The 26,057-nt window shown below is 38.9% G+C and overlaps 1 protein-coding gene across 1 annotated transcript in view; it reads right to left on the bottom strand.

The window, feature by feature from the left end:
* LOC118833634 (desmocollin-2-like) overlaps positions 1 to 11,550 on the bottom strand; it is a 43,156-nt gene extending 31,606 nt beyond the window's left edge. Inside the window, exons 1-4 of the mRNA XM_036741012.1 lie at positions 11,482 to 11,550; positions 4,144 to 4,228; positions 396 to 595; positions 11 to 130 (exon numbers count right to left, since the gene is read on the bottom strand). Coding sequence (XP_036596907.1) covers positions 11 to 130; positions 396 to 595; positions 4,144 to 4,228; positions 11,482 to 11,550 — 474 coding nt within the window. The remainder of the gene's footprint in view (positions 1 to 10; positions 131 to 395; positions 596 to 4,143; positions 4,229 to 11,481) is intronic.
* Between the last annotated feature and the right edge of the window lie 14,507 nt (positions 11,551 to 26,057).

Below are 26,057 nucleotides of genomic sequence, written 5' to 3' on the forward strand. Positions count from 1 at the left end.
ATGTAACTACCTGTTGAAGAAGCATGGGAAAAGGACCTAATGAGTTCTCCATCAATGAACAAGGGATAGGAGCCCATCTTCTCTTGGCACGCTTAAGGACTGTTTCTCTCAAATGTCTTTTCTTCAGTACCTGAATTTAGAAAACACAAAAAATACACATGTAAAATCAATGGTTATTTTTTCCAAACCTTAGACTCTCCATAGGCAACGCATCTCATAAGAACCAAGAATGAGATACGAGATTGGTGAAATAGAGGAGGAATGAAATAATGGCAACTTGAAAAATCTGGCCAAAAGTTCAAGGGTAGGCAGCAGGTATAATTCACCAATAAAGAGACAACATGATAAAAAGGAAATAATACATATTAAGACAATATTGACACATTCTTTTATACCTTCTTTTGATATTCTAGTAAGACAACTAGATTCTTCTGTTCTCTTGTCTGTGTGTTGGAAAGCAGAATAGTAAAAGTTCCCTTCTCAGGAGACAACACAACAGTATCAGTTGTATAAACCGAACCATCTTTGAAAATTCTGAAGTGAGGATCACTTGAATGGATTATGTTTGCAGATGGAAGGCATTCATCTAGATTAACTGCAGGAGAGACAAATCACAACAATTTGTAAAAAGCAAACAAAAGCAAAATATATTTTTACAAGAAATTTTGTGATTTTTTATGGCATAATGAGTTATTTGAAGATCATTCTCCTTCATAGAAAAGCTGGAAGCTAAATTCAAGTTGTCTAGTTCTCCTTTCTCACCATTAACAAGGCACCTAAAAATGGATCTGTCCTTTATTGCTCTTTTTGTTCCTGATATACCTTATGTTGTCCTTAGCAATTTTTATAAGCTTCAGCTCATTTTGTGTTTTACCCCTACTGATATTATTCTTACGGTTCCATGACATTTTTTTAAATATTCATCCTTAGTTTCATGATCCTTCTGCCATCTTTTTTTCTTAACTAGGTCTAGGGAGTGAACTGCAATATCTTTAGTACAAGGGACTCTCAGCTAAGGTAATTCTCTCAGCCACTGAAGGCTGGCATCCTCTTTAGAGTCTTAGCTGCTCAGAGCACTGGAGGGGATATGTGAATTGCTCAGGTCACACAATCAGTAAGTGTCAGAGGTGCCACTTGAACCCAGGTTGGTAGAGAGAACAAAGGCACAGAATACTTTTAAAATTCAGTCAGGTGGTAATGAAGTCATGAGAAAAGAAAGGTAAACACTAATGTTCAAGAGGTTTCAGAACTAGAATCAACAAAACTTGGCAACTTAACAGATGGAGGAGAGGCAAGGGTCAAAGTTAATGTCAAGGACTCTGGTGCCATAGATGCATATGTGGCATAAGGTAGACAGAATGGTGTAGAGGGAAAAGCATGGAACTGTAAGGCAGAATCAAGGCACAAATGTGAAAACACGTATGAATATGCTGTAGTAATTGTGAAGCACTATATTAATGTAAGTTAGTATAACATGTGCTTCTAATACTTCCAGGAAGTTTTCTGGAAGAAATCAGTGGGACAATGGGAAAGGTAAGAAATATATGCACATGTACATTTTCCAATATCCCCAAGTTTTTTTCCTTCTTGGCCTTGAGGAGAGATGTGTGGGGAGCATTAGGGCCACCTGTCATACTATTATTTTTGAAGTTGGTATTATTGTGAAAAGATATTAATTACTAATAAATGATGATGATGATGATGATGATTCTGATGATAAGAGTACCACTTTCCCCAAGGCTTCCTTTATTAAAATGCCAACAACAAAAAAGATCATTTTTTTTCCTAGTCAGAAGTCAGCCAAGAGTAGTCATTGGAAAGCAAGCTTTCAGGGTAGCAAGTTAATAATCTATGAGATTCACTGGTGTTAGTGGAATAAAAATTCTGACCTCAAAGTAGAGAGTTAAAATCCTCCACTAATACTTCTAAAGATTCTTGATCCCAACAGATGTTGGTCTAAAAGTTATAATTATCTTCATGGTGGTCTGCTAACTTATGAGTATCCTGCAGTAAGATTACCAAGTGTCACATGAAATAACTTCTTTTGATGCCTGTTGGCAAACATTGACTTTTTTGACTAAAGCTACTTACTCCCATTTACTTAGGCCTTTCTGGTTTTATTTCTAGTAGCTTATTATTGTTTATATATTTATTTGTAGTGACAAGCTGTTATTCAGTTCCACCAGGTCAACTCACTGTTATTCAGTTCCACCAGGTCAACTCACTGGCCACACAACAAATATGCTACGTTTAAGGTACCAACAATTAAATTAATGTCGGTAGTTATCCTAATAACTGTGATTCTTCGTATTTTTTGCTCCCTTGTCTATCACTGTGACACTAACTGCAAGCATAGAAGAAGGGATTTGGGGCCACTTTGTATTTTTATTAGTTTCAATGGTTATTATGGACAAAAAGTTCCTCCTCTAGCTCTCATGTCAGTGATTAGCCTCTCCACATTAAGGTAGGCTGATCCTTGAACATCTCTTTACCTCCAGGACCATACCTAAAGTTCCACTTCAGCTTAGGTTCTACTGACACAGGCTTTGAGGAAACAAAATCAAAACCTCCAAGTCATAGTGAGGTATTTGAGTGAGTAGTAAGTAGCTTTCCCTTTAAGCTAACCTGTTTGTCTTAGTGAGGTGAGTTCAGAAATCCATTTAGATTGATCTGTGTCCTGCAGGGATTCACTGAGAAGATTTTGGGTGCTCTGTGTGTTTCATGAACTCCTTGGAAACTTTTTTCCCTCAGACATGGAGTTAGAGTTGCTAGGTATTATAGGAATCCAGAGGATTCCTCAGAACTGAACCCAGCCATGGGTGTAGAGCAGAGGAGTCACTTGCATAGAGGTCAAAACCCTATCCTCTCACTTCTACCCCTAGCCCTTCCAAGTAGGTCTGTGTTATTACATAAGAGCCAAGACAAGGCAGAAATCCCCAGTGAATAACCCCAAGTGTTAAGTCTCTTTTGGGTAGACCCACACCTCTTTGGAGGTTTTTACACTTTAACACTTGGGGTTATTCACTGGGGATTTCTAACATAGCAGGAAAATATTATCCTAAGGCCTTGCAGCCTTTACAATGCCATAAAACTATATATAAATAAATATAAAAATAAGTAAAAATAAATAAATGAGCCCAGTGCATGTAGTGCTGGCCTCTAAGTCCAGAAGACCAGGATACAAGAGTCATTTAGGACTTAAACCAGTCCTGTGATCCTCCAGATGAGTCCTTGACCTCTCACTGTCCTAGACAACTAAGAATATAAGTCACAGAACAGTTGCTTAGCTGTACTAGTAAGGGAGTTTCCAAATTGAGTTCTCTATACTAATAAAAATCACAGGTCAGAATTAAATCCTATCTTGCCCCTCAAAAAAAGAAATCCTCACATTGCATAGCCCTTAGGTTATAAAACACTCCTTCCAGCAACATGGCAAAGAAGATTGTAAAAACAATATTATTGTACATTTTACAGATGAAGAACCTGAGGTTCTGAAAATTTAAGTGATTTGTCCAAAGTCACATGGCTAGTAAAAACCTGAGGCAGGACTCAGACTCAGGTCTTCTGACTCGTAAATCCAGTGAAGCCTTACAGAAAATCATCTAACATTACATAAAGTGTAATTTGAGTTTGCAATCACTGACCTAAACCATATATGTATTTTAGATACTTCCCATGTCAATCATAAATTTTAAAAGTAATTTTTTTCTTCCTCAAGATAAAATTTTTGAAAGGCAAAGTCATTTTTCCAAATCTCTTTTACAAGGAAATATTTTACTACTAAAATTCTATTTTATTATAAATTCAAAATCGCTCTCTACCCTCCCAACCCCGCCAAAAAAAAAAACCAACCCAGATATCTCTAGACTTGTAGTTCTTTTAACATAGTTAAGGGGTAGAGGGAAAGTAGCCAACCTAGGAGACCTAAAATTTCCAAGAGTATTCACCACCCCCAAAATTAATCCTTACACTATGAAGCATAAAAATTTTATAAAAATCATACTCATTTAAATCTACTTCTAACTGGTTCCCATGCTAACTTCAAAACTCTATCACCTCACAGTTTCCCTGTCTTCAAACATCATACTTAAAGAAAATATATCAAATTATGGTTCAGGAAAAATTTCTTTTTCATTTTCTTACCTCTACCAACAAAAGTCTCAGCTTCGAGTTTAGAAGGAACAGAAAGTATCGCTCTTTTGCAGGCTTCACAGGAAAAACTCAAGACCTATAAAGAAAATCAAAATTAACTGCAGTTTGCAACTATCCTAGGAAAGGTCTTTCACTATTGTCCAGTTGTGTCTGATTATTCATGACCTCATTTTCTTGGCAAAGAAACTAGAATGGCTTGCCATCCTTTCCCAGCTCATTTTACAGATAAGAAACTGAGGCAAACAGTGTTAAGTGACTTGCCCCTGGTGACACAGGTAACAAGTGTCTGAGGCCAGATTTGAAGTCAGAAAGATGAGTCTTCCTGACTTCAGGCCCATTGCTCTATCCACTGTTCCACTTAGCTGCTCAATTCAATCACCTGAGAAAACTAAAATGGAAGGACAGGATTTGGGAGGGACATACCTGGGAAAGTTTTCCTTCCTTCCTTCATGACAACTTTGATATTGTAAGGGTTGAAGTTCCAAGGGAGACCTGGTGAGTTTTTTTCTTTATATAAATTTGTGTTACTGATTTTTCATGATTTTTATTTCTTTAAGTCAGTAGCAAGTTAAATCTAACTTGTGAACAGTTTGGATTTTTTAAAAGCATATTTGAGTGTCCTTACAGCTCTGTTGACATTGTAATTCCTTAATGTCAGCCTCTTAACTTGTATGACAAGATCAATGATCATGGGTTTATTTATTTTTTAGACCAAGTGCAATAATTGGAAGACTGGAGACAATCTTGAGAGATCAAGGAATTCCGTTTTCTACCAGTTATACTCTCTCTCAGTATTGAAAAAACTTAATTTTGAGAATACACTAGTTTATGGAATTTAGTTTTTTTTCAATCAAGGTGTTTAGAAGGGAGTTTGATATAGGTATAAGATTAACAAGAGAAGTAATAGAAGAGCAGCCTTGGATTAAGGAAAATTAGGGTTCGGGCTCTTCTGACACATATAACTGTTTCTTTTTGGAACAGCAACCTTGACACTCTTCCCCTCCCAGCTTGATTTTTTTTTCTTTTTTCTAATTAAAGGGGTTATCCCTTGACTCACTTCTTAAAGAGGCCTATTCACTGAATGGGCATTAACTTCACTCTAAGTGAGTTCATGAAAAGGCCTAAGCTTAAAAGGGCCAGGGTCTCCCATTGCTGGGTCATCTCCAGTCATCCTGATGAATATCTGGTCTCTGGATCCAGATGGCTCTGGAGGAGAAAGTGAGGCAGGTGACCTTGCACAGCCTTCCCTCACTCAAATCGAAGTCAACTACAAGTCATGTCATCATTTCCCTGATGTCATGGTCCTCTTCAAAAACGAAGGACAAACACAACAACAACCTGGGAAAGTATATAGAATAATAAAAGGAAGCCCTAAATTCTGGTTCTGTCTTCTGCTTAGCAGCCATTTGACCTCTAGCTATTCACAACCTCTCAATATTCTCATTTGTAAAGCAGAGATCTTTGCCCTGAATACCTCAGAGTGTTATGAGAATCATGAAAGCATGTCCAAAAATGTAAAGTGTTATACAAGTGTACAGTAAAATGTAGTACGTGTTCAAAAATAGGCTGAATGTGGAAGAACAAAAATACATACAGCAGTTCTTTATTTATAATTGGATTCCTTCCATGGTTAATTTTTTAAAAAATTTACTCAATATGACCCTGAAGGAAATAATGTGCCAAGGATGGCAGTGAACACTACTATGGTTTCATGGCTGCTTACCACCAGATACAGACATGCAATGTCACTTTCAATCTTCATTTGTATGAACTGCCTCAAAAATCAGATGTTACATTGGATACACATGGGGATGAAACAAAACAGGTAAGTCCCAAATATTTTGAAAGTTGAAAGAATACTCACAAATTTACTGAATTTTGTTCTGTTTAAAAATTTATAGCCCTTTATGACTTTTTTTTTAAGTTTTTATTTGTTTTGAACAAGGGCAGGGACTATTTACCACCTTGTCTTTATCACCCAACTTGTAGCATAATATTTTGCCCCCAGAAGACATTCAATAAATCCTTGTTGGATTGGCTTAGATCTGATCACTGAGCAGTGTAGTGCAGTGGAACAGGAGTCAGGAGAACTGGGTGACTTGGGTGTGTTATTCTACCTCTCTGGAACTCAGTTTCCTCAAATATACAAAGTGTAAAGCTTTTCTAATTCTAAATAAAGTTATCTGTTCTATTTCTTAGAGAGTCAGGAATACTTTAGTGTTTAATCTAGACTCGTGATTTCACTGGTATACAGAGTGCACCCTGGTAAAGAAATATCCTCCACTAATGAAGATCAGGAAATATTCTTTACATTATAGTCTTAGTAGGCAGTGAGAGGTTAAATGACTTACCTAGCAAGCATCACACAACCAGTATGGAGCAAAGTCCAGCCTCAAACACAAGTCAACCTGACTGGGGAGGCTGGCTTTCTATCTACTGTGCCAAGTTGCCACTTGGTGTTCAGTAAAGAAATTATAAACATTTTATAAGGTTCATAATCTTTGATCAATGCTTCAGAAAATTGTTTTAAAATTGGTTTTCAACAAAGTCAAATGAGTTTTCCTTCCAAATGCTCATATACCACAAACCTACAAGACGTATTATCAACAGATTTAACTTTGCCTTATATTGTTACCTCTTAACTTTATAGAGTATCCTTATTAAGTGTATTTGCAAGATAGTTGTTGGTCTTCAGCTGTGTCCAACTTTTCATTATCCCATTTGGAGTTTTCTTGCAAAGATACTGGAGTGGTTTCCTTCCTTCCTGAGTCAAAATTCCATTATACCCAGATTGGCTCTGAAGGAAAGTTAATTCTTAAATTTATAAAATATCATCCATTGCTAATTATATGGAATCACCCTAGCCATTTCCTTCTCCAGCTCATTTTACAGTTAAGGAACTGAATCAAACAGAGTTAAGTGGCTTGCCCAGGGTCACACAGCTAGTAAACATCTGAGGCCAGATTTGAACTCAGGAGGATGAATCTTCTTGACTTCAGACTGGCACTCTATCCACTTTGCCACCTCCATGGGGGTCTTTTTCCCCCCACCTCCTTTGGGTACAAGCCTAGCAACAACATCTCCGGGTCTCAAATGTCTCATGGATGTTAAAAATAGAAATAAGGGACACTCTTCCCATATAAAATTCCCTATATAAAAGCTCAGCAAAGTACAGTTCTGTGGATTTTTAAAAAGCTACATTTCATAGTCCTAATTCTACCATAATTTAGCCACATATGAATTTAAATTTTGTGAAGCATTTCTATCTTTCAGTACACCGAGCAAAATTAACCCAAAAAACAAAGTGTGGCAATTGTTTGGGCATCATTCATTACACATATAATAGATTCAGCTTAGAAGTCCTATAGCCTAGTAAAAAGTATTAAGTTCAGAGTCAAGATGTCCTGGGTTAAAATCTCCATTCTGATATTTAAATAGCTTAGTGACCCTGAATCAGTCAGTTAACATCTTATGGCCTCAGGAAACTTATAAATTGTCTAGGATAGAGACAGTTTACTACCCAATATGTAACTGCATATGAGTACACCATATGGTATTCAGAGTTATGCATGCATATATCTTCTTTGAAGGGCACAAATATTTTAGAAAAAGTGGAACAATCTCTCACATGTATAAGATGGTAGGCAGCTATGTGACCGAGTGAAGACCTGAGCTCAAATCTGGCCTCAGACAGGTAATAGTTGTGTGACCCTGGGCAAGTCACTTAACCTCTATTTGTCTTAACCCACTAGAGAAAGGAATGGCAAACCACTCCTATATTTTTTGCAAAAAAACAAAACCAAAAAAACATGGACAGTATAGTCTAAAGGGTCACAAAGAACCAGACACAACTGAATGACTGAACAACAATTAATTACACATGGATTCTGGGCTGAGAATCAAAAACTCAAGGGATCTCCTTTAGGCTTACTTTTAAAAGAAACTTGCATGAAATCTTTTGTACTCCTAATACTTAGTTTCCTCAGCCTTAAAAAATAAAGAGTTGTTTATTATAACCGTCTCTTACATTAAAGGTGTATTTTTAGAAAGTATGTTTCTGCAGCAGTCTGAGTTCCTTGGAAAAGGTACCATATAATTAGTAATTGATGATATTTTATAAATTTAAGAATTAAGTTTCCTTCAGAGCCAATATGGGTGTACTGGAAAGAGTATTTGATTTGTACTCAAGAGAGCAAAGGAATCACCCTAACTCAAGCATTTAGCTGTGTGACCTAGGGCAATTCATATGATCTTCCTGGGCCTCACTCCCAGGAAAGGTCCAGTTTCCTCCTCTGTAAAGCAGGGGTTGGACTAGAATAACCAAGGGTAGGGAACCTATGGCCTCAAGGCCACGTGGCCTTCTAGGTCCTTGGGTTTGGCCTTTTGACCAAGTTCAAGTTTTATAAAACAAATTCTTTTATTAAGGGGATTTGTTCTCTGAAGTTTAGATTCAGTCAAAGGGCCGCACTTGAGGACTTAAAGGGCCATGTATGCCTTTGAGGCCACAGGTTCTCCATCCTGGATGATCTGCAAGATCCCTTCTAGCTCTAAAATGTTATGATTCTAATCCTCTTGATTCTGGATAGATATTGTAACTTTGTAAAAATAAATAAACAAACAAATACATACATAAATAAATAGATAGATGAATGAATGAATGCATACGTTTAAGTAGAGCAACAATTAAGGATAAATTTAGGAGGGGGTTGTTTGGAGCTTTTTGGTTTGGGTTTGGGTGTTCTTTTGTTTCTTTGCTTTTAAAGTCCCTGACCTTTCTGTCAGGTATTACTTTTCATTTTGTCTTGAGATTTTTGGGTGGTTTAATCCTTGACAGAGAAATCCTGAGTAATGGAAAGGACACTAAGTTTCCTATTAGAGAACACCACCAAACCCAGGTGGAGAATGAGGTGTGGCCATTCTTTTGCTATTCACATTACTCTTCCAATAATAAAACCTGTCATTGCTCATCTCATCCTAGCCAAAGCCACAAAACCTCAAAGATTAGACGGCTAGCAGGGTTTGTGGGAAGAATTCAGGGGTGGAGGAGAACAGATCAGTCTATTCACATAGTTCACACTCGGCCAATGGCCAACTTTTGAATGTTCAACAAGTGATTGAGACTTCGATTACATGTGTGCTTTAGGAAATCCAGGGTTCAAACTAGAAGCCATCAAAAGAATTCTCGTGAGCTTTCTCTAGGAAGAAGTAACAGACATCAGGTTTTGCTCTAGTTGCATATGAATTCCTCCATATACCTGGAGCTTTCATTCTCTCTCCCTCTTCAGTTTTCCTTATATTCTTCTTATTTGCATCCCTGTTGTAGCCACCCAGTAGCATGTAAAATCCTTTTTAATCATAGGGATTTTTTTTTCTTTATATCACCATTGGCTTGAACAGTGCCTACTGTATAGAGAATACGATACGTATTTGTTGAATTGAAATTGAATTGAACCCAAAGTTTATGAAGCGCTTATTGGAATTCTTACAGATGAGGGAAAACCCACAACACTCACATATAATTAAATTACTCTCCATCTGCCAAATATAATATAATATAATAAACATAATATAACATAATGATAAATATACTACCTTTAACCATGGATGCTTCTAAATGATCATATAATATAGAGGAGATGTGGAAATTAAGATAATACTTTGACAAATATTGCATATTGCCAATATGTGACATTTTTATGAACATATAAAAAAAGTTAACTGAGATCTGACATTTCTGCGCACTTAATAACCACTGTAAGGTGTACAAGTTGAGAGTTAATACAAATTATACCTCAAAGATGAAATGTATGATCCATACAAATGGTTACATATAGGAAAATCAGTTGTTACTTAGGTAACTTTCCCTAACCATTCCAGAGCTACTAATAACCTCCTAACAGGTCACACAAATATTCTTGTTTCAAGATTCAAAAAGTGGTGGTGTGGACATTTCGTTAAGTCACAAGTAGACCTACTTGTTTAAAAAAACAGAGCAAAAAAAAAAAAAAACCCAAAAAGGTAGAGAAGTAGCTGAGTAATTCAGATGTCGAATGGCTGCTCCTCCTACACCTATTCTCCACTTGATTCTCTTGATAATTGGCTCTTTTCCAAAGTTATCCACACTGCTCTTTAGATGATTAAAATTCATTTTTCAATCAGTCCTTCGCTGCTCTTTTTCAGAACGTCCAAAACCCTTTGGCAAACCCCTGATCCTGAATACAAATCTACTCTGTTCTCCAGGTAAAATCACACAGGTCAGTTACTTAAGGTTCTGTGAATGCTCCTGGATTCACTACCCTTTCAGGATGACATTGGCCTCAAAGCCTGAAGCTCCAACAGAAAAAAAAAAATAATTTCCCAAGAGTGCATCTAAGATGCTGCCAAACTCCAGACCTTTCCGCTGAGTTTTTCTCTTCTCATTTGTCCTCTAGCCTCTATTAATTCTACCAGCCTGTTTCCTCCCTCTTCCGGGAGGCTCTCCAAGTCAGCTTCAGATCAACTCACCCCAGCATCTGCCAGCCACTGTCCAAAACCGCAGGAGTAGAGGATCATTAGTGGAAGTTCAGGGGAAGGGATGGGTGGTAACCTCACTCCCGAGAGGAATACCGCCCACCCCCCCGCCCCCGCTTTCTTTTACCTGGGGTTTAGAGTGACCTGGAGGGAGAAGCTCCCAGGACCACTACACTCTTTCGAAGAGGCGTAACCAGAGCAACTGGTGTGATAACCAAACACCTCAAGCAGCAGTCCTCACCACTGCCCCCTGACTCAAGGGCTGATTTAGTACTGAAGCATTAAAGGAAGAAGAGCAGCGAAGGGCAGTGCAGATCCGTACAGTAGAATGAGTCAGAACTCTCTCCAGAGTCAGAGCTCCTGGGTTTAAACTTTGTCTCTTGATAATTTCTACTTGGATAACCTCAGGCAAGTCATTTAACCTGCTGGGCTCTCAGTTTTCGCATATGTACAAAGAAGACTTAGCACAGAATGGCTTCTAAGGTCGGTTCCAGCATCTAGGCTCAGACACGCGCTCATCCACACCCTATACCTAGAGGCCACAATTTGGGATGCAGTCAGATGCTTTTATCTCCAGCTACTTAAACTGATTAAAATCTAAGGTACCCGTTTGTCTCCAGATTCAGAAACCCGGCTCTAATTCCCTGGCTCACCTCTCCCATTTTCTCCAAGTCTCACCGCTTCTCTTCTCCCCAATTCCCTCACGAGTCCCTGACCCCAGCGCCAAAGATCCATTCCCTGGTAGGGTTCATCGGCTGTCTCGCTGGGAAGAGGTGTTCGCACCCTCCCAAAAGCGCGATGACCCGCAGCCAAACTCACCAGGAGAGTCAGCAGGAGCAGCCGGCAGCCGGCTGTAATCCGGGGGTGCCCCTGCCCGTTTGTGGCCATGGGGGCAGGATCCGCGAGCAGAGAGGACTCTGAGGCTGAAAGGACAGGCTGGAGAGGGCCGGCCGGTGGGGGAAATTAGGGTCGGGCGGTGGCACCTAGGCAGCCAGAGGGTGGGAGCCTGGGCTGGCGCAGGTGTAGGTGCTGCTGCTGCCACGGCCACTGCCCAGGTGAGAGTGAGCCCAGGAAGCAAGAAGTGGCAGTTGCTGCTGGAGGAGGAGCACCAGGGGTGTAGCTGTTCTTCCTTGTTTTTCCTAAGCTACCAACCCTCTCTGGCCTTTTTGCCCAAGGGGCTTTTCTCTCGGACCCAGGGGTGGGGCATCAGATCTTCCGAAAGACAGAGTGGCCCCTCCTTTGCATTTTCGCAACTCTTCCTGACACTGAGAAAGCCACAGGTGGGAACTCCCATTTGCTGCCACTTACCTTTAAAAGAAAAAAAAAATGGTTTTTTTTTAAACTGTCATTTTTTTTCTCTGTAGAGCAAGCGCCGCCTACTTCGCACACACACACACACACACACACACACACACACACTCCACTTGTTCCTGCGCTAAGGATTGTTAATGCGCCCTTCGCCAAGCAGAAGTACCAACTCTTAGAAAAGTCTCATTGAGCCCTGGTTAGGAGTGGAGCTGGGCAGGTCACTAAGGCCAGCTAGCTGGCTCACCATCTTCCGGTGGGCCACCCTTTTCTTTGCTGTCCCCTTCCCCCTTCTTCTTTCCAGTGCTTAACTCTTCACCCAAGTGTGTCTTAGTTCACAGCCTGTCTATGGTAAAGGGACTTTCTGTCCTAGCAGCCGGCTATGGACCAAGTAGATTCTGGTGCTGGCTGCTAGGAGCCTGTCTTCTCACCTCATGCTTCCGGGTGCAGTCCCTGGTCTGGGAACTTGAAGGCTAAAAAAGGACATCAGAGATTTCTGTAGTTCAGAAATAAATGTTCAGAATCAGAAAGGACTTTGGAGTATCATCAAGTTTGGCCAACCCAGAGGTGGGGAACCTGCGGCCTTGAAGCCACCTGTGGCCTTCTGGGTCCTTGGGTGCCGCCTTTGAATTGAGTCCAAGTTTTACAGAACAAATCCTTTTATTAAGGGGATTTGTTCTGTGAAGTTTGGATTCAAAGAACTGCATTTGAGGACCTAGAGGGCCACATGTAGCCTCCAGACCACAGGTTCCCCACCCCTGGACCAATCCTTTCACTTTACAAATGAGGAAACCAAGGCAGAGAAAAATGAAATAGCTTGCTCAAGTTGACACAGCTAATATTAAAGCCAGAACTCATCTCTTGACTTCCTTGATCAGTTTTTCTTTAGTAGAAAAACTTGTCAGTCTATAAGCCAATAAACAAGAGCTTGGAAGACAAAGAAAGTAAAAAACCAATTCCTACTCTTTAGGAGCTCTTAGAGGACAGTGGCTCTTTTTTTATTTTGTCATTGTGTCTCCAGTGTTTTTTATTTCTAGGGCAATGTTTTGCAAATTACATCGAAGGGTCACAGATTTAAATCTTAGAAGCATCTAGTTCAGCCCCTCATTTTACGGAGGCCAAGAGAGGTTGTGATTATTAACAAATAGAAACAGGTAGTAAATGGTGGAGAGCAGGAGGGATTTGAACTTAGGGACCCTTTCATCCAAAGCCAGGGTACATTCCACTTAATCAATTAGATTTAGTTAGATTAATCAAATAAGTTTTTGTTTTTAGCTTCACCATGATCATCTACCTAATTCAATCCTCACCTTGCAGCTGAGGAAAGTAGAACCCAGAGAGATGGAACACCTTCTTTAATTTAGTTGCCATGCCACAAATAGAACCCAGCATAATCCTCTTCTCTCATTCCATGAACCTGTTAAACGTCTTACCATGAGATCTTATTTCCTTGGAAATCAAAGTGTCCCATGTTAGAATTATGATCAGTTATGGTCAGAGTTGATCTATATTAGACTCCTGAGAACTGAATATTTCCCTTCCTCCATTCCTATCAAATCCAGTGATTAAAGGGAGATAGCAGTATCAGACTGATTGTCATTTGAAACTGAAGATGACAGGAAGAAGTGTGGTTTTCTTCAAGGCAGGATGTGGGAAGATGGGATGGGGGAGGAAAGGAGTCAGACAGATTTTCAGGTCCTGAAAAGTAATGGCCAGGTGTCTAACCTTCTAACCTTCTGCAATGGCAAATAGTGGCCTCAGACACTAAGGCAGAAACTTTCAGTTCCATTTTGCTTGGCTTGGCTCTAATTTGAGGGTAGAGGAAGAGACCTATTTTAAAAAAAAAAAACAATCATAAGTCTGGAATGATGGCCAGCATTTGGAAACATTTCATTTAGCATAAAAATTGACATTTTCTTGACCAAAATCTGTTAGCAATGTTTGTGGTTGAGTCTATCCAACTCTTTTTGACCCCATTTGAGAGTCTCTTGGCAAAGATACTGAAACGGTTTGCTATTTCCTTCTCTAGCTCACTTTTATAGAAGAGGAAGTGAGGGAAACATGGTTAAGTGCTTGCCCAGGGTCATACAGCTAGTGTCTGAGGCCAGATTTGAACTCAGGAAGATGAGTCTTTCTGACTCCAGGCCTGGTACTCTATCCATTGAGCCACCTAGCTGCCCTGTTAGCAGTCGGTATATTGTTAAACTTCAAAATTAAAATAATCTACAACTGGATATGTCATTCATTTCATGATATCGTCCCATACTCTGCTTTCTTGGCATATTTCATAAGCTACAATCAATGCTTTGCTTGTAAATAATTATGGTATTGAGCATTCTGGCATTGACATTCTTCTGCTGAGTCTTTTCTTTTTGTGCTTTTTTTTTAATGACTAAAGCTAAAGTCTTGCTCTCATGGGCACACCCCATCTAAGTAACAATGACATCATTACCTTGAGTGACTGTTCAACAGAAACACACAGATCAACTTTGCTAACACCAAATTCAAGACACCAATTCAGACTGTTGTCATAACTCTGACAATAGGATACTTGCAAACTCTTGCTAGCTCTCCAGTGCCTTAAAGATGTATCATGACTTTTTCTTCTTATTCCAGGAAAGGGTGGAGAGTAATTTCCAAAGACTTTGTCTTGGGTATATATTTAGACTTTTCAGGCTGAGTTAATTCAGGCCTTCTGTTGCTGTCATTGGTGTGTCCCCTCCTCTATTCTCTGAAATCAAGTAGATTTTTTTTTTAAGATCAGAGTATGAAACAAATTCACTTAATTTGCTCATAGTGGTTTTATATGTGTTATACACTAAACTAGATGGCCATATGAAAATACATTGAATGAATAATAATCATAGATACAGTTTTTTAAATTTGTAAAGCAAATTTATTTTAAGTGGATAAAGCACTTTTCATACAATTATCTCACTGCCTACACTCTAATCCCTCTGCCAAAGTGATTTTCCTAAAGGACAAGTCAGAGCATATCATTTTCCTTCTTAATAACCTCCAATGGCTCCCTATTGCCTCCTGGCAATAAAAAACCCTTCAAAAACCCTTCACACTTGACCTTTACTTCCCCTTCTTGCATTCAAGGGCCCAACCCAATTGTTCTTCTCATTATTCCTCATACAGGACATCCCATTTCCCATTTCTGTGCCTTTGCTGGCCTTGGCCCCGTGTCTAGAATATTTTCTCTCCTCATCTCTACCTCTTAGAATCTCCAGACCTCACCAATACTCTGCTCAAGTGGGGCCTTCTTCATGAAATCTTTCCCGATTGCTACAGTTGCTGGTGCCTTCCCCACCAAAATTACCTAACATTTATTTTGCATATACTCTATTGAGCAACTTCTTCTGGATGTCCTCTCCTCTCTGACTATTCATGACACTGTCCTGCATTGATTGTTCTACCTAGCTGACTGATTTTTTTCAGTTTCCTTCACTGGTTCTTCATCTCCATCAAGCCCCCTATGTCTTTTTCCCAAGGCTTTGACCTAGGTCATCTTCTATTCTTTCTCTATAGTCTCTCACTTGGTGACATCATCAGCTTCATAAGTTTAATCATCATCTATGCAGATGGCTCTCAAATCTATAAATCTAGTCATCTCTCAAGCATCAGTCCACATCTCCAAATCTCTATTAGATTCTTGAAGCTAAAGTGGCTTGTGGGCATCTCAAAGTCATCATATCCCAAACTGAACTCATTCTCTTTGGCCCAGAACCCATTCCTCTTCTAAAAAGGCACAACCAAATTTCCAGACTCTCAGGTATATAACCTCAGTATTTACCATAGGACCATAGATTTAAAGCTGGAAAGAATGTGGAAGGCCACCTAGTCCAATCCCCTCATTTGACAGATGAGGAAACTGAGGCACAAAGCATTTATGTGACTTGCATAGACATGCATTGCTTGACACAGAGTTTGAATTGAGGGCTTGATTCCAGATCCAGCACTATACCCACTCTAGAACATAACTGCCTTTGTATCCTTGATTCCTCAGTCTCCCTTGCCCGATATATCCAATCAATTACCAAAACTTATTGCTTCTATTCCTACAACATCCATGCCACCCCTTCTCACCCTAGTCCAGGGCCTCATCCATCACCTCTCACTTGGATTATTGCAGTGGAATCCAAATTGGTCTTTCTGACCTAAACCTATTCCCATCACTAATTCATCTTAGATGCAACTGCCAGTGATTTTTCCTTATTTTATATTATACTTCTTCCCACACTTTATAGTCCTACCAAACCAGCCTTCTTAATGTTCCCCTTGCACAACATACCCTATCTTCTATTTCCCTATCTTTGTACTAGATGGCATTTATATCAGTAATTAATCAATAAATATTCATTAGGTGCCAGGCACTGTACTAAGTGCTGGGGATACAAAAAGAGGCAAAAGACAGTCCCTGCCCTCAAGGAGGTCATGATCTAAAGGTGTAGACAACAAACAAACATATACAAACTAGCTATATACAGGGTAAATAGGAAATAATTAACAGAGGGAAGGCACTAGAGTTAAGAGGATTTGGGGAAAGCTTTCTATAAAAGATAGAGTTTTATCTGGGACTTAAAAGAAGTCAGGGAAACTCAGTAGTCAGAGACCTGGAGGAAAAGCATTCCAGGGTTGGGGGAGTGGCAGGGCGGAGGGCTGGACAGCTTTGGAAGATGCCTGGCACCAGTGGAATAGTAAGGAGACCAGTGTCATTGGATCAAAATATATGTTCTCTGGAGTAAGGTGTAGATAACTGGAAAGGTAGGAGGGGTCTGGATTTGAATGTTAAACCGAGGATTTTGTATTTGATCCTGGAGCCACTTTTGGTACAGATAAAGATCACTGGCCCCTTGCCACTTTCCCTCAGGGAATACAGTGTGCCCAGTAAGAGATGGATGTACAAGCCTCAGTCTGAGGAAGATTTGGCTCCTCTTCTCACCTGAGAAGGCTGGTGTCTCTTAGAATTCCTTGTTTCCTTCAAAAAATATGCTGGAGTACCACTTTTGACATGAAAATGTACTTGATCCATGCCCTCTCCCCACCTCTCTCCCTGCTAGTGCCCTTCATGCAAAATATTTACATGCGTGTATTTTGCATACACTTATTTACATAACCCTCCAGAATGTTCCTTCAGGGAATGTTTTCTTTTTTCATTTTTATCTCTAGTGACTAGCATAGCATCTGATATTTCATAGATATTCAAGAAATATCTGTGAATTGATTGCTGGACTTAAACCTTGTATCAACCCTGAAAGGTAGGTCACTGTAGGCATTAATAATACCATTTTAGAGATGAATAAAATAAAAATTTATTTTAAAAAACAATGACTAGATTCTTTTTTTTTATAAGTCCCCTTTGAGAGGCATCTGGAGTAGTGGTTAATGAATTGTACTAGAAATCAGGAAAACTTGTTTTCAAATACAGCTTCAAACACTTTTTAGTTATGTGACCCTGGGCAAGCCCCTTAACTTCTCGGGTTCCCAGTCTTCTCATCTGGAAAATGAAGTGTTGGACTCAATGATCTCTAATATCTTTTCCATTTCTAAATCTATGATTCTTTAAGCACATTAAATTATGCAAAAAAATCACCTTGCTTTATGTGAAAACAATGGCATATATCTCATACAATTTTCAGAATAAGAATATATTAATATTTTTATCAGATTGCCCCTTGAAATGCTTAGTCAATAAGTAAACTATGTAAATTAAAACTAATATTTACTCATTTTTTCCAGCCTGTAAATTTGGTAACTGCAAAGTTTTCTAGTCCTCATTAGACAGTTTCTTTTTCCTATTTCCACTTATTTTCCATTTTGCTTCCATGTGGATTTTGGCAGGTACAAAAAAGTGCCAGAATATATCTCAAAAATATGTTTAATTATTTTTGTTGTTTTTACAGGGTTTCAGATTAAGGCATCTTTGTCAAACACTAATTAGTGTATCTATTTATAAATTAGTCAACAACATTCTTTAATGGGGAGAGGGTAGCAGCGATCATTTAGCAGTATGGGAGGGAGAGGAACAGTAATAATTATAACTCATATTTACATGGTGCTTAATTAGATTTTTTTTCCTCCTAACAATCTTGTAAAACACATAATTTTTTTTTAAATTTTAGTAATAATAATCTGGGAATGCCCTACTATTGTGCTCTGGTGCCTCATTAAGAGGTACCCCCCCCCTTTCAGCTTCTTTTTTAATGTGTTTTCTCCCCTCCCCATTAGATTGTGGGCCCTGTTAGGGCAGGGACTGTCATGCCTTTCTCTGTATCCCCAGCATTTAGCATAGTACCTGGTACATAAAAGGGACTTAAATGTTTATTGACTCTGAATCTGAATATGTCATATTTGTCCTTTCTAAATATTTAGTAATATTCCATTAGATTTATGTTACCACAATTAGTTTGGCCATTCTCTAGTCAATGGAAAATCCTTGTCTTGACTTTTCATGACCCCATTTGAAGTTTTCTTGTTAAAGGTCCTGGAATGGTTTGCTATTTCCTTCTTCAGCTCATTTTACAAAAGAGGAATTGAGGCAAACAGGATTGTGACTTGCCCAGGGTCACACAATTAGTGTCTGAAGCCAGATTTGAACTCAGGAAGATGAATTCAGGTCCTGCACTCTATCGACTGTACTACCTATGGAGCTTTTCTTCCCCCTGTCTTTAGACTCCTTTGGGTAATACACCTAGCAGTGAGATCTCTAGGTCCCAAATGTCTCATGAATGTTTTAATCACCTTTTAGCACAGTTCCAAATTAGAGGAGTCATATTTATCAAAGACACCAGTCTTCAGGTGAAAGACATTAATCTTTGAAGAAGGGTAGGAGGAGAATAGTTCAATTTGACTAATAACTGAATGATTGGTAAAGGCGGAAGATTTAAAAACCCTGGGATAAAGTGAATATGTTGGAAAATCCTCTAAGATGTCAGCATAGTAAAAATCCAGAAGATTCTAGTTCTGTCATATTCCCCTCGACAATTTAGAAATGCTCCCCCAACCACCTTCCTATACCAGAGGAAAAAGAGGGAAAAGAACATGAAAAGAACAAAAACAGAAAAAATCACCTAGAAATGAAGAGATATAAAGAAGTTGTCTCTGAAGTCATGCTTCTCTGGAGTCACAGAATTTGCCCTGACTCTGAAATCATGTGCCAGTGATGGTTATCATTTCCTAGGGACTACCCCACCTCCAAACAGTGACAGACCATCTACCACCTCAGCTCTTCCTTGAGAAGGCAGCAAAGAACAGTGTAAAGAGTGTGCCTGGCTAGCATGACTTCAATGAAGAATAGGTAAGGTCTAGGACCTGCACAAAGGTGAAGACTCCAGGTATGACTAGTCTCAGTGCTAGCCAGCTCCCACCTTAGAAGAAGAGTGAAGATTTCCTTAGGTTCCTCCTCCCTAATGTCAGACTTGAGCAGGAGGACAGTTTACCTGCCTTCTAAATTCTGCCATAATCCCTTGCACTGGCCAAAATCCTAGGAATCCCCAAGCCACTGTCCCCTACCCCGGCTGTAGAAAGAGCACTGACTGGACTGGGAGGATCCTTCCCTGGATCCTCCAATCCTAGATCCTGGATATGATCCGCACTCTTCATCCCTATCAATAACCCTTCAGTAAGCAATCAACAAACATTTCATAAGTACTCACTATGTGCCAGATACTATGATAAGTGATATAGATACAAAGTAGAAGAAAAAAAAAGTTTCTGCCCTCAAGGAATTTACATTTAAATGGAAGAAACAAAATACACCTAAATAATACATATCCATATATATATATATATATATATATATATATATATATATATATATATATATATGTAAAATAGAATATGTAAGATAAACAGAGTAGATGAATGGTAGGTAGCCTTAGAGGGGATGGCACTAGGAGCTGGGATAGAGTTTGGGGGTGAGAGTGCCAGAGAAGGCAGACTGCAGGAGGTGGTTCTTGACCTGAGTCTTTAAGGCCATCAGGGATTCTAAGGAATACAGGTTTGGAGGGAAGACACTCCAGGCTATCCGTTTCTACCCTTCCCATCAATGAACAGGAAAATATATTTATTATTGGTAGTAAATTTTCAAATAACATATTTAGGGTGATAAACTTAGAGCTGCTTGGGACCTTAAAAGCCATGTAGTTCAACCCTCTCACATTATAAATTGGGAAAATGAGGCCCAAAGAGGCTATAGATGCCAAAGGTGACAGATAGCAGGTTGCAAAGCTGGGATTTGAACTTAGGTCCTCTGACTCCAATCCCAGCATGCTTTCTACAATAGTGTAATGGGCATACTCCCAATGTAACACAATAAAGTACTCAAAGGATAAAATTCCTTCAGTTATATAAATTGATTCAGTAATGAATAATGAACAAGAAATACAAACAGATAAACATGTTTTCAAAGTCATAGAATAAGAGAAAGAAATAATTAGGTAAATTACAAAGTAGCATTCAAGGATTTAAAACATCAGTGGTATGGAAAATGAGAGAATAAATGGAGTTGAACAAATATCTGGGAATCACAAAGATAAAACTGAATAACAACCCCAGGATTTAAGAGAACTGAAACATCAACTACTGAATATGCAGGACAAAATAACAGATCTGGAAGAGAAAGCAAGGAATACAAACATTAGATTAACTGAAATCTCAGTTAATCTAGTTACCTAAGACTGGGTGGGGGGAGCTCAGGATGTGTAGCTAGACTTTGAATTCAACAATCTAATTAGAGGACTTTCCAAACTTTCCAAAGTAGCCAGAATCATAGATCTAGAGGTAGAAAGGATATTAGAAGTCACCTTGTACGTATACCCTCTGACTCCAATTCTCCAGTTGTTTTGTCCTATAATAAGTTAAATTAAATAAGTTTTTACTCTTTCCTCCTTTTCTTGTACTGGTTCCTTTACATTCTTGCCATAAACATTTGAGGCGTTTTGCTTAAAACAGTTCTCTTACATATCATGCCCTTTTTCTTAGACCAGTCTACTCCCTCCCTTGTCTCTCTTCCATCCTATTTCCTTTCTGAGTTTAATGTATCTCTATACTGAAATCCCAAGGATGTGGTGTGGGAAGGTAGATGTGCATAATTGTGAGTCTCCATGTGTCTGATTCAAGTGAAAAAGTGAGGTTCATGGGATATCCATTCCCTCCACTCCTTCTATGACTGTATATTACTCATTGAATGTACCTTTATTATGCAATAATGACTTCCCTCCCTTTCTTCCTTCTTTTTTCTTTAGTATATTCCCATGTCTCTCCCATTTTTGTCTTCTCCTAAGACCATTAAAACAGAACAATTCATCCCCACATTTTTTTTTCAAAGAAACAAATGTTTTATTGTTCCTCTTGGTGATAGTGTTTTTATGATTCTCTTGGTAACTGAATTTCCATTTCACAATGTCTACTCAGTTCTGTCTTTTTCATTAAAAATGCTTGGAAATCTGCTATTCCATTACTGATCCTTTTTTCCCTAGTATGATTTTACTTAATTCTTCTGGATAGTTTATCCTTAGTTGTTAACTTTTATCTCCTATCTTTGAAATATCATATTCTAAGCTCTCTTCTTTATAATGTCAGTTGCTAAATCTTGTGTAATTGCCTTCATTTTGGCTCTTTCTAGTATTTTTTCTTTGACCTGAAAGGTTTTGATTTTCCTATAACATTACTGGGGGTTTTCATTTTGGGGTTTCTTTCCAGAAGTGATTGGTAAATTATTTCTTTCCACTTTGCCTCCTCATCCTAAGAGTTATGAGAAATTTTTATTTTTCAATTTCCTGAATTATGGTAACCACACTTTTTTCTAAAAATAGTTTTTAGGTAGTCTGATAATTCTTAGATTTTTTTCCTCCTTAAAATATTTCCCAAGACAGTTGTTTCTGGTATAATATTTTCAATTTTTTGGTTTTGTTTTGGTATTTTTATTGTCTTCTTGAGTTGTTTTTTTGTTCATTGTTCTAGTTCTGATCTAATGCTCAGTTATCAAGTGAGGTTTTCTATTACCTGCTCTGAGGTGTCAGTTTTTCTTGCCCTTCTTTAGTCTATAGCTTTTCTATTCTGAATCTCTTACTTTATTTCTTCTAAGAACTCTGACAGTCTCTGGTCAGGCATATTATTTTCTTTGCCTGGTCTTGTTGTGGGATCACTATCCTCTTTAAGGTTTACCCACTGAACATCTTTCAAATCAAGGTATTTTTTTTCATGGTATTTGGAGTTTTCCTTGATCTAGTCATCAAGGGACCTGACCTTGAGTCAGACTCTATAATTGAATAGTGTGGGCAGGACCTGCTTGGTCCTAGACTGTTCTGTTACTGGACTTTGCCTTGGGGATCCTATTTGTCCCAGAGCTCTGGGACTTCTCTCTGCTATAGTTTCTGCCTAGGGTCATCCCCCTCCAATTCTTCCTGTGCTGAGTTCCTACTACAGATTTTAGGGATTGTTTGTAATTTTACTTAAGACCTTTCTCCTCCAGCTGGGCTAAAGGCAATGGTGTCATGCTGGATCCTACCTGGACCACTTAGAAGGTGTTGTCTCAAGACCTTTCTCCTCTAGCTGGGCTAAAGGCAATGGTACCATGCTGGATCCTACCTAGACCACTTAGAAGGTGTTGTTTCTGCTAGGCTAAGATCAAGCTTGGATCCACTTCAAGTGTATTTAGCTCAGACCAGTTGCTTTGCTAGCCCCACCTAGAAAGCCAGGGTTCTTGAGCTGGAATCAGTGGCTAGCTATGCTGAGGAGGTCCAACATGGAAGGGTGGAACTTTCTGAAGACTTTAGGAGCTATTTAAACTCTGCCCTCTGCAATTCCCCCTCTATTTTTTTATCTCATCTATACCAATATTTCTGCAGGACTCCAAGGTTCTATATGAATTTCCCAGGTTGGGTGGGAGACTGTAGAAGTGATTCTATCTCTTATTGGGGGGGGGGGCAGGGCTGGAGCACATCTTAAACATCTGTTTTGTGTTTTCAAAGAATCTCAGATCCTCTGTATCCTAGCCTGCTGCCATCTTCTCATCACTACAGTCTTTCATTTTTTCCCCATTATATTATTGTGGTAATTGTATAAACTATTGTGCTGGTTTTGCTTACTTTATTTAGTCACATAAGTTTTATCCAGCTTCTTCAAATTATTCATATTCAGAATTTCTTATACTGAAATATCAAAATATTTTATATACCGCAATTTGCTCAGCAGTTCCCAATAAATCATTACCTACTTTGCTTCTAGTTCTTTGCTACCACAAAAAGTACTGCTCTAAATATTTTCGTAAATATGGAATCATTCCTTCTTTAAAGTTCTTGATCTCTTTGGTATATATGCCTAGTAATGGTATCATTGGTCAGTTGTTGTCCTTCATTCTTGAAGAGGACCAAAATGACATCACTATGCTAGGGTCCAGTTTCAATGAGTTCAACTGTGGCTAATCAGACCAATACAAGGCTCAGAATGTTCTACCACCGGTCAGGCACAAATAGTCCATGTGAATATCTGGCGTGGATTCTCTAAATTTGTGCATCCTGCATTTCCTTTGCGCTGTTTCAATTCTGTTTTGCTCATAGAGCACAGCAGCTCCTCTGATGTGGGCATGCCATGCTGAGCAGTCCTGTACTAGTGTCTCCCATGTCACACAATCAATTCCAAAGTTCTTAAGAGAGACCTTGAGAGAGTCCTTGTATCGCTTCTTCTAACCAACATGTGAACACCTACCCTGCGTGAGTTCTCCATAAATAGTCTTTTTGGCAAATGTATGTTTTGCATTCAAACAATGTGGCCAGCCTATCAGAGTTGTGCTCTCTGAAGCAGAGTTTGAATGCTTGGCAGTTTAGTTCAAGTAAGAACCTGAGTGTCTGGTGCCTTATCCTGCCAGGTAATCTTCAGAATCTTCCTAAGGCAATTCAAATGGAAGTAATTCAGTTTCCTGCCGTGGTGCTGGTAGACTGTTCAGGTTTCACAGACATACAAGGAGGTCAGCACAATGGCTCTGTAGTCCAATACCTCTTCTCTCCTGTACTTTCCTTCAGAGCTTCCCAAACACTGAGCTAAATCTGCAATGTGTGCATCAACCTCATTATCAATGTGTATATCCCTGGAAAGTGTACTACTAAGGTAACTGAACTTATCCACAGCATTCAGAACTTCTCCATTTGCTGTAACTGATGGTTCCACATATGGGTGGTGTGGTGGTGGCTGATGGAGCACCTGTGTTTTCTTGGTGTTAATTGTTAGGCCAAAATTAGCGCAAGCAGTAGAGAACTGATCCATACTTTGCTGCATCTCAGCTTCAGAGGCAGCACTGAGTGCACAATCATATGCAAATAGAAAATCATGTACCAACACTCCCTCCACTTTGGTCTTGGCTTGCAGCCTTTTCAAGTTGAAGAATTTTCCAATAGTGCGGTAGCTGACCTTGAAGCCATGTTCATCCTCATTGAAAGCATTTGACAACATGGCTGAAAACATCATGCTAAAAAGCATGGGAGCAAGCACACAACCTTGTTTCACTCCACTGGTGACTGGGAAAGCATGAGAACATTGTCCATTATCTAGAACCCAGGCAAGCACGCTGTCATGAAATTGGTGTACAATGCTGATGAACTTCTCTGGGCATTCAAATTTTGACATAATTTTCCATAAGCCCTCATGACAGACAGTATCAAAGGCCTTGGTTGGCTCTACAAATGTGTACAGACCTCTGTTCTGCTGCTGGCATTTCTCCTGGAATTATGGGGCAGCAAACACCATAGCAACCATTCCTCCGCCCTTTCTGAAGCCACACTGGCTCTCAGGTAGATGACCATCTTCTAGGTGAAGGATCAGTCTATTAAGGAGGACTCTGCCAAGAATCTTGCCAGCAATGACTAAGAGATAGACCCCCCTGAGATCACCGGCAGGACGGAGGGAAAGAGATTTGTTTAGTGATTTTCCTAGTATAATTCTAATTGCTTTTGTAAATAGTTTGATCAATACATACCTCTACCAATAGTGAACATTGTAGCCCTTCCAACATATACCATTTTAATCTTTTGTTATTTTGTCAAGTCAGATGACTATAAGATGAAATCTTAGAGCTGTCTTAATTTACCTTTCTCTTCTTTGGTACTTTAGTGTGGCAAATGCAAAAGATTTAACACAGAAATGTCTGAATTATGATTTACCAAGGTATATAATTGTCAAACTAAAAATGATAACTAGAGAAAAAATCCTCCAAGTATCAAGAAATAGAAAATATTTTGCTGTCTGTTGCTTTCAATTCAAAGACAGAAAAGAAAAATGTTAAAGCTAGAAAAAACATACAGAAGACTTTTTTAAAAATAGCATTGTCCACTCTTCTCTTCTCCCTCCTCCTCCTAGCACATATCTTATAAACAAAAGTGTGTGGTTTGAAAATAAAAGAATTTGCTTTAAAAACAAAACTTGGATGAATTTATTGGTGAAAATTCACAATTAAGGAAATCATTAAAATGAGTCGATGAAGACCTCCAAGGATTAGCAAATTGTAAAAGAAGGAGAAATTGGAAACTTTCTGCAAAATCCCACAGTAATTTGGTAAGATCAACTTTCTTAAACTAAATGAGTTGAAACATTTCATTGCGTTGTTTAAAATTTAGAGTTTGGTGCTGATACACTTATAAAGATGATGATGGCAAGTATAATGGGGGTCTTGTGCATGTGCAGATGTCATTAGCTTGCTAAGATAGTATCTCTACATGGAGCATTTCTCTTGCTGGTTCCAGTCAGCTAACTTCTCACTGAGGAGGATGTTTTTTGATTGGCTGTGGGAGCATTCAAAAAAGCTTGTTATCTTTATCTGCTTCACTTGCTTCTTTGGAATTTTGGTAATTTCTTTATTCATATCTTCCAGTAAAGGGAACAGTCTCTGATCTTGGGAGTTTTGAAAGGCTAAGCCCCTAGAAATGAAGGGAACACAGCCAATAGGGGATGGAAACATAGCAGAGTAAACACACACACACAAACATACAGACACACCTCTCAGAGAACCCTGAGGGGGAAATACAGCAGGCCTGGCCTTGAAAAGGTGGGGCCAGAACCAATCATGTTATATAAGCAATTTTTTAAAAAAA

Source organism: Trichosurus vulpecula, chromosome 1 (assembly GCF_011100635.1).
Source record: "Trichosurus vulpecula isolate mTriVul1 chromosome 1, mTriVul1.pri, whole genome shotgun sequence".
NCBI classification, from domain to species: Eukaryota; Metazoa; Chordata; class Mammalia; order Diprotodontia; family Phalangeridae; genus Trichosurus; species Trichosurus vulpecula.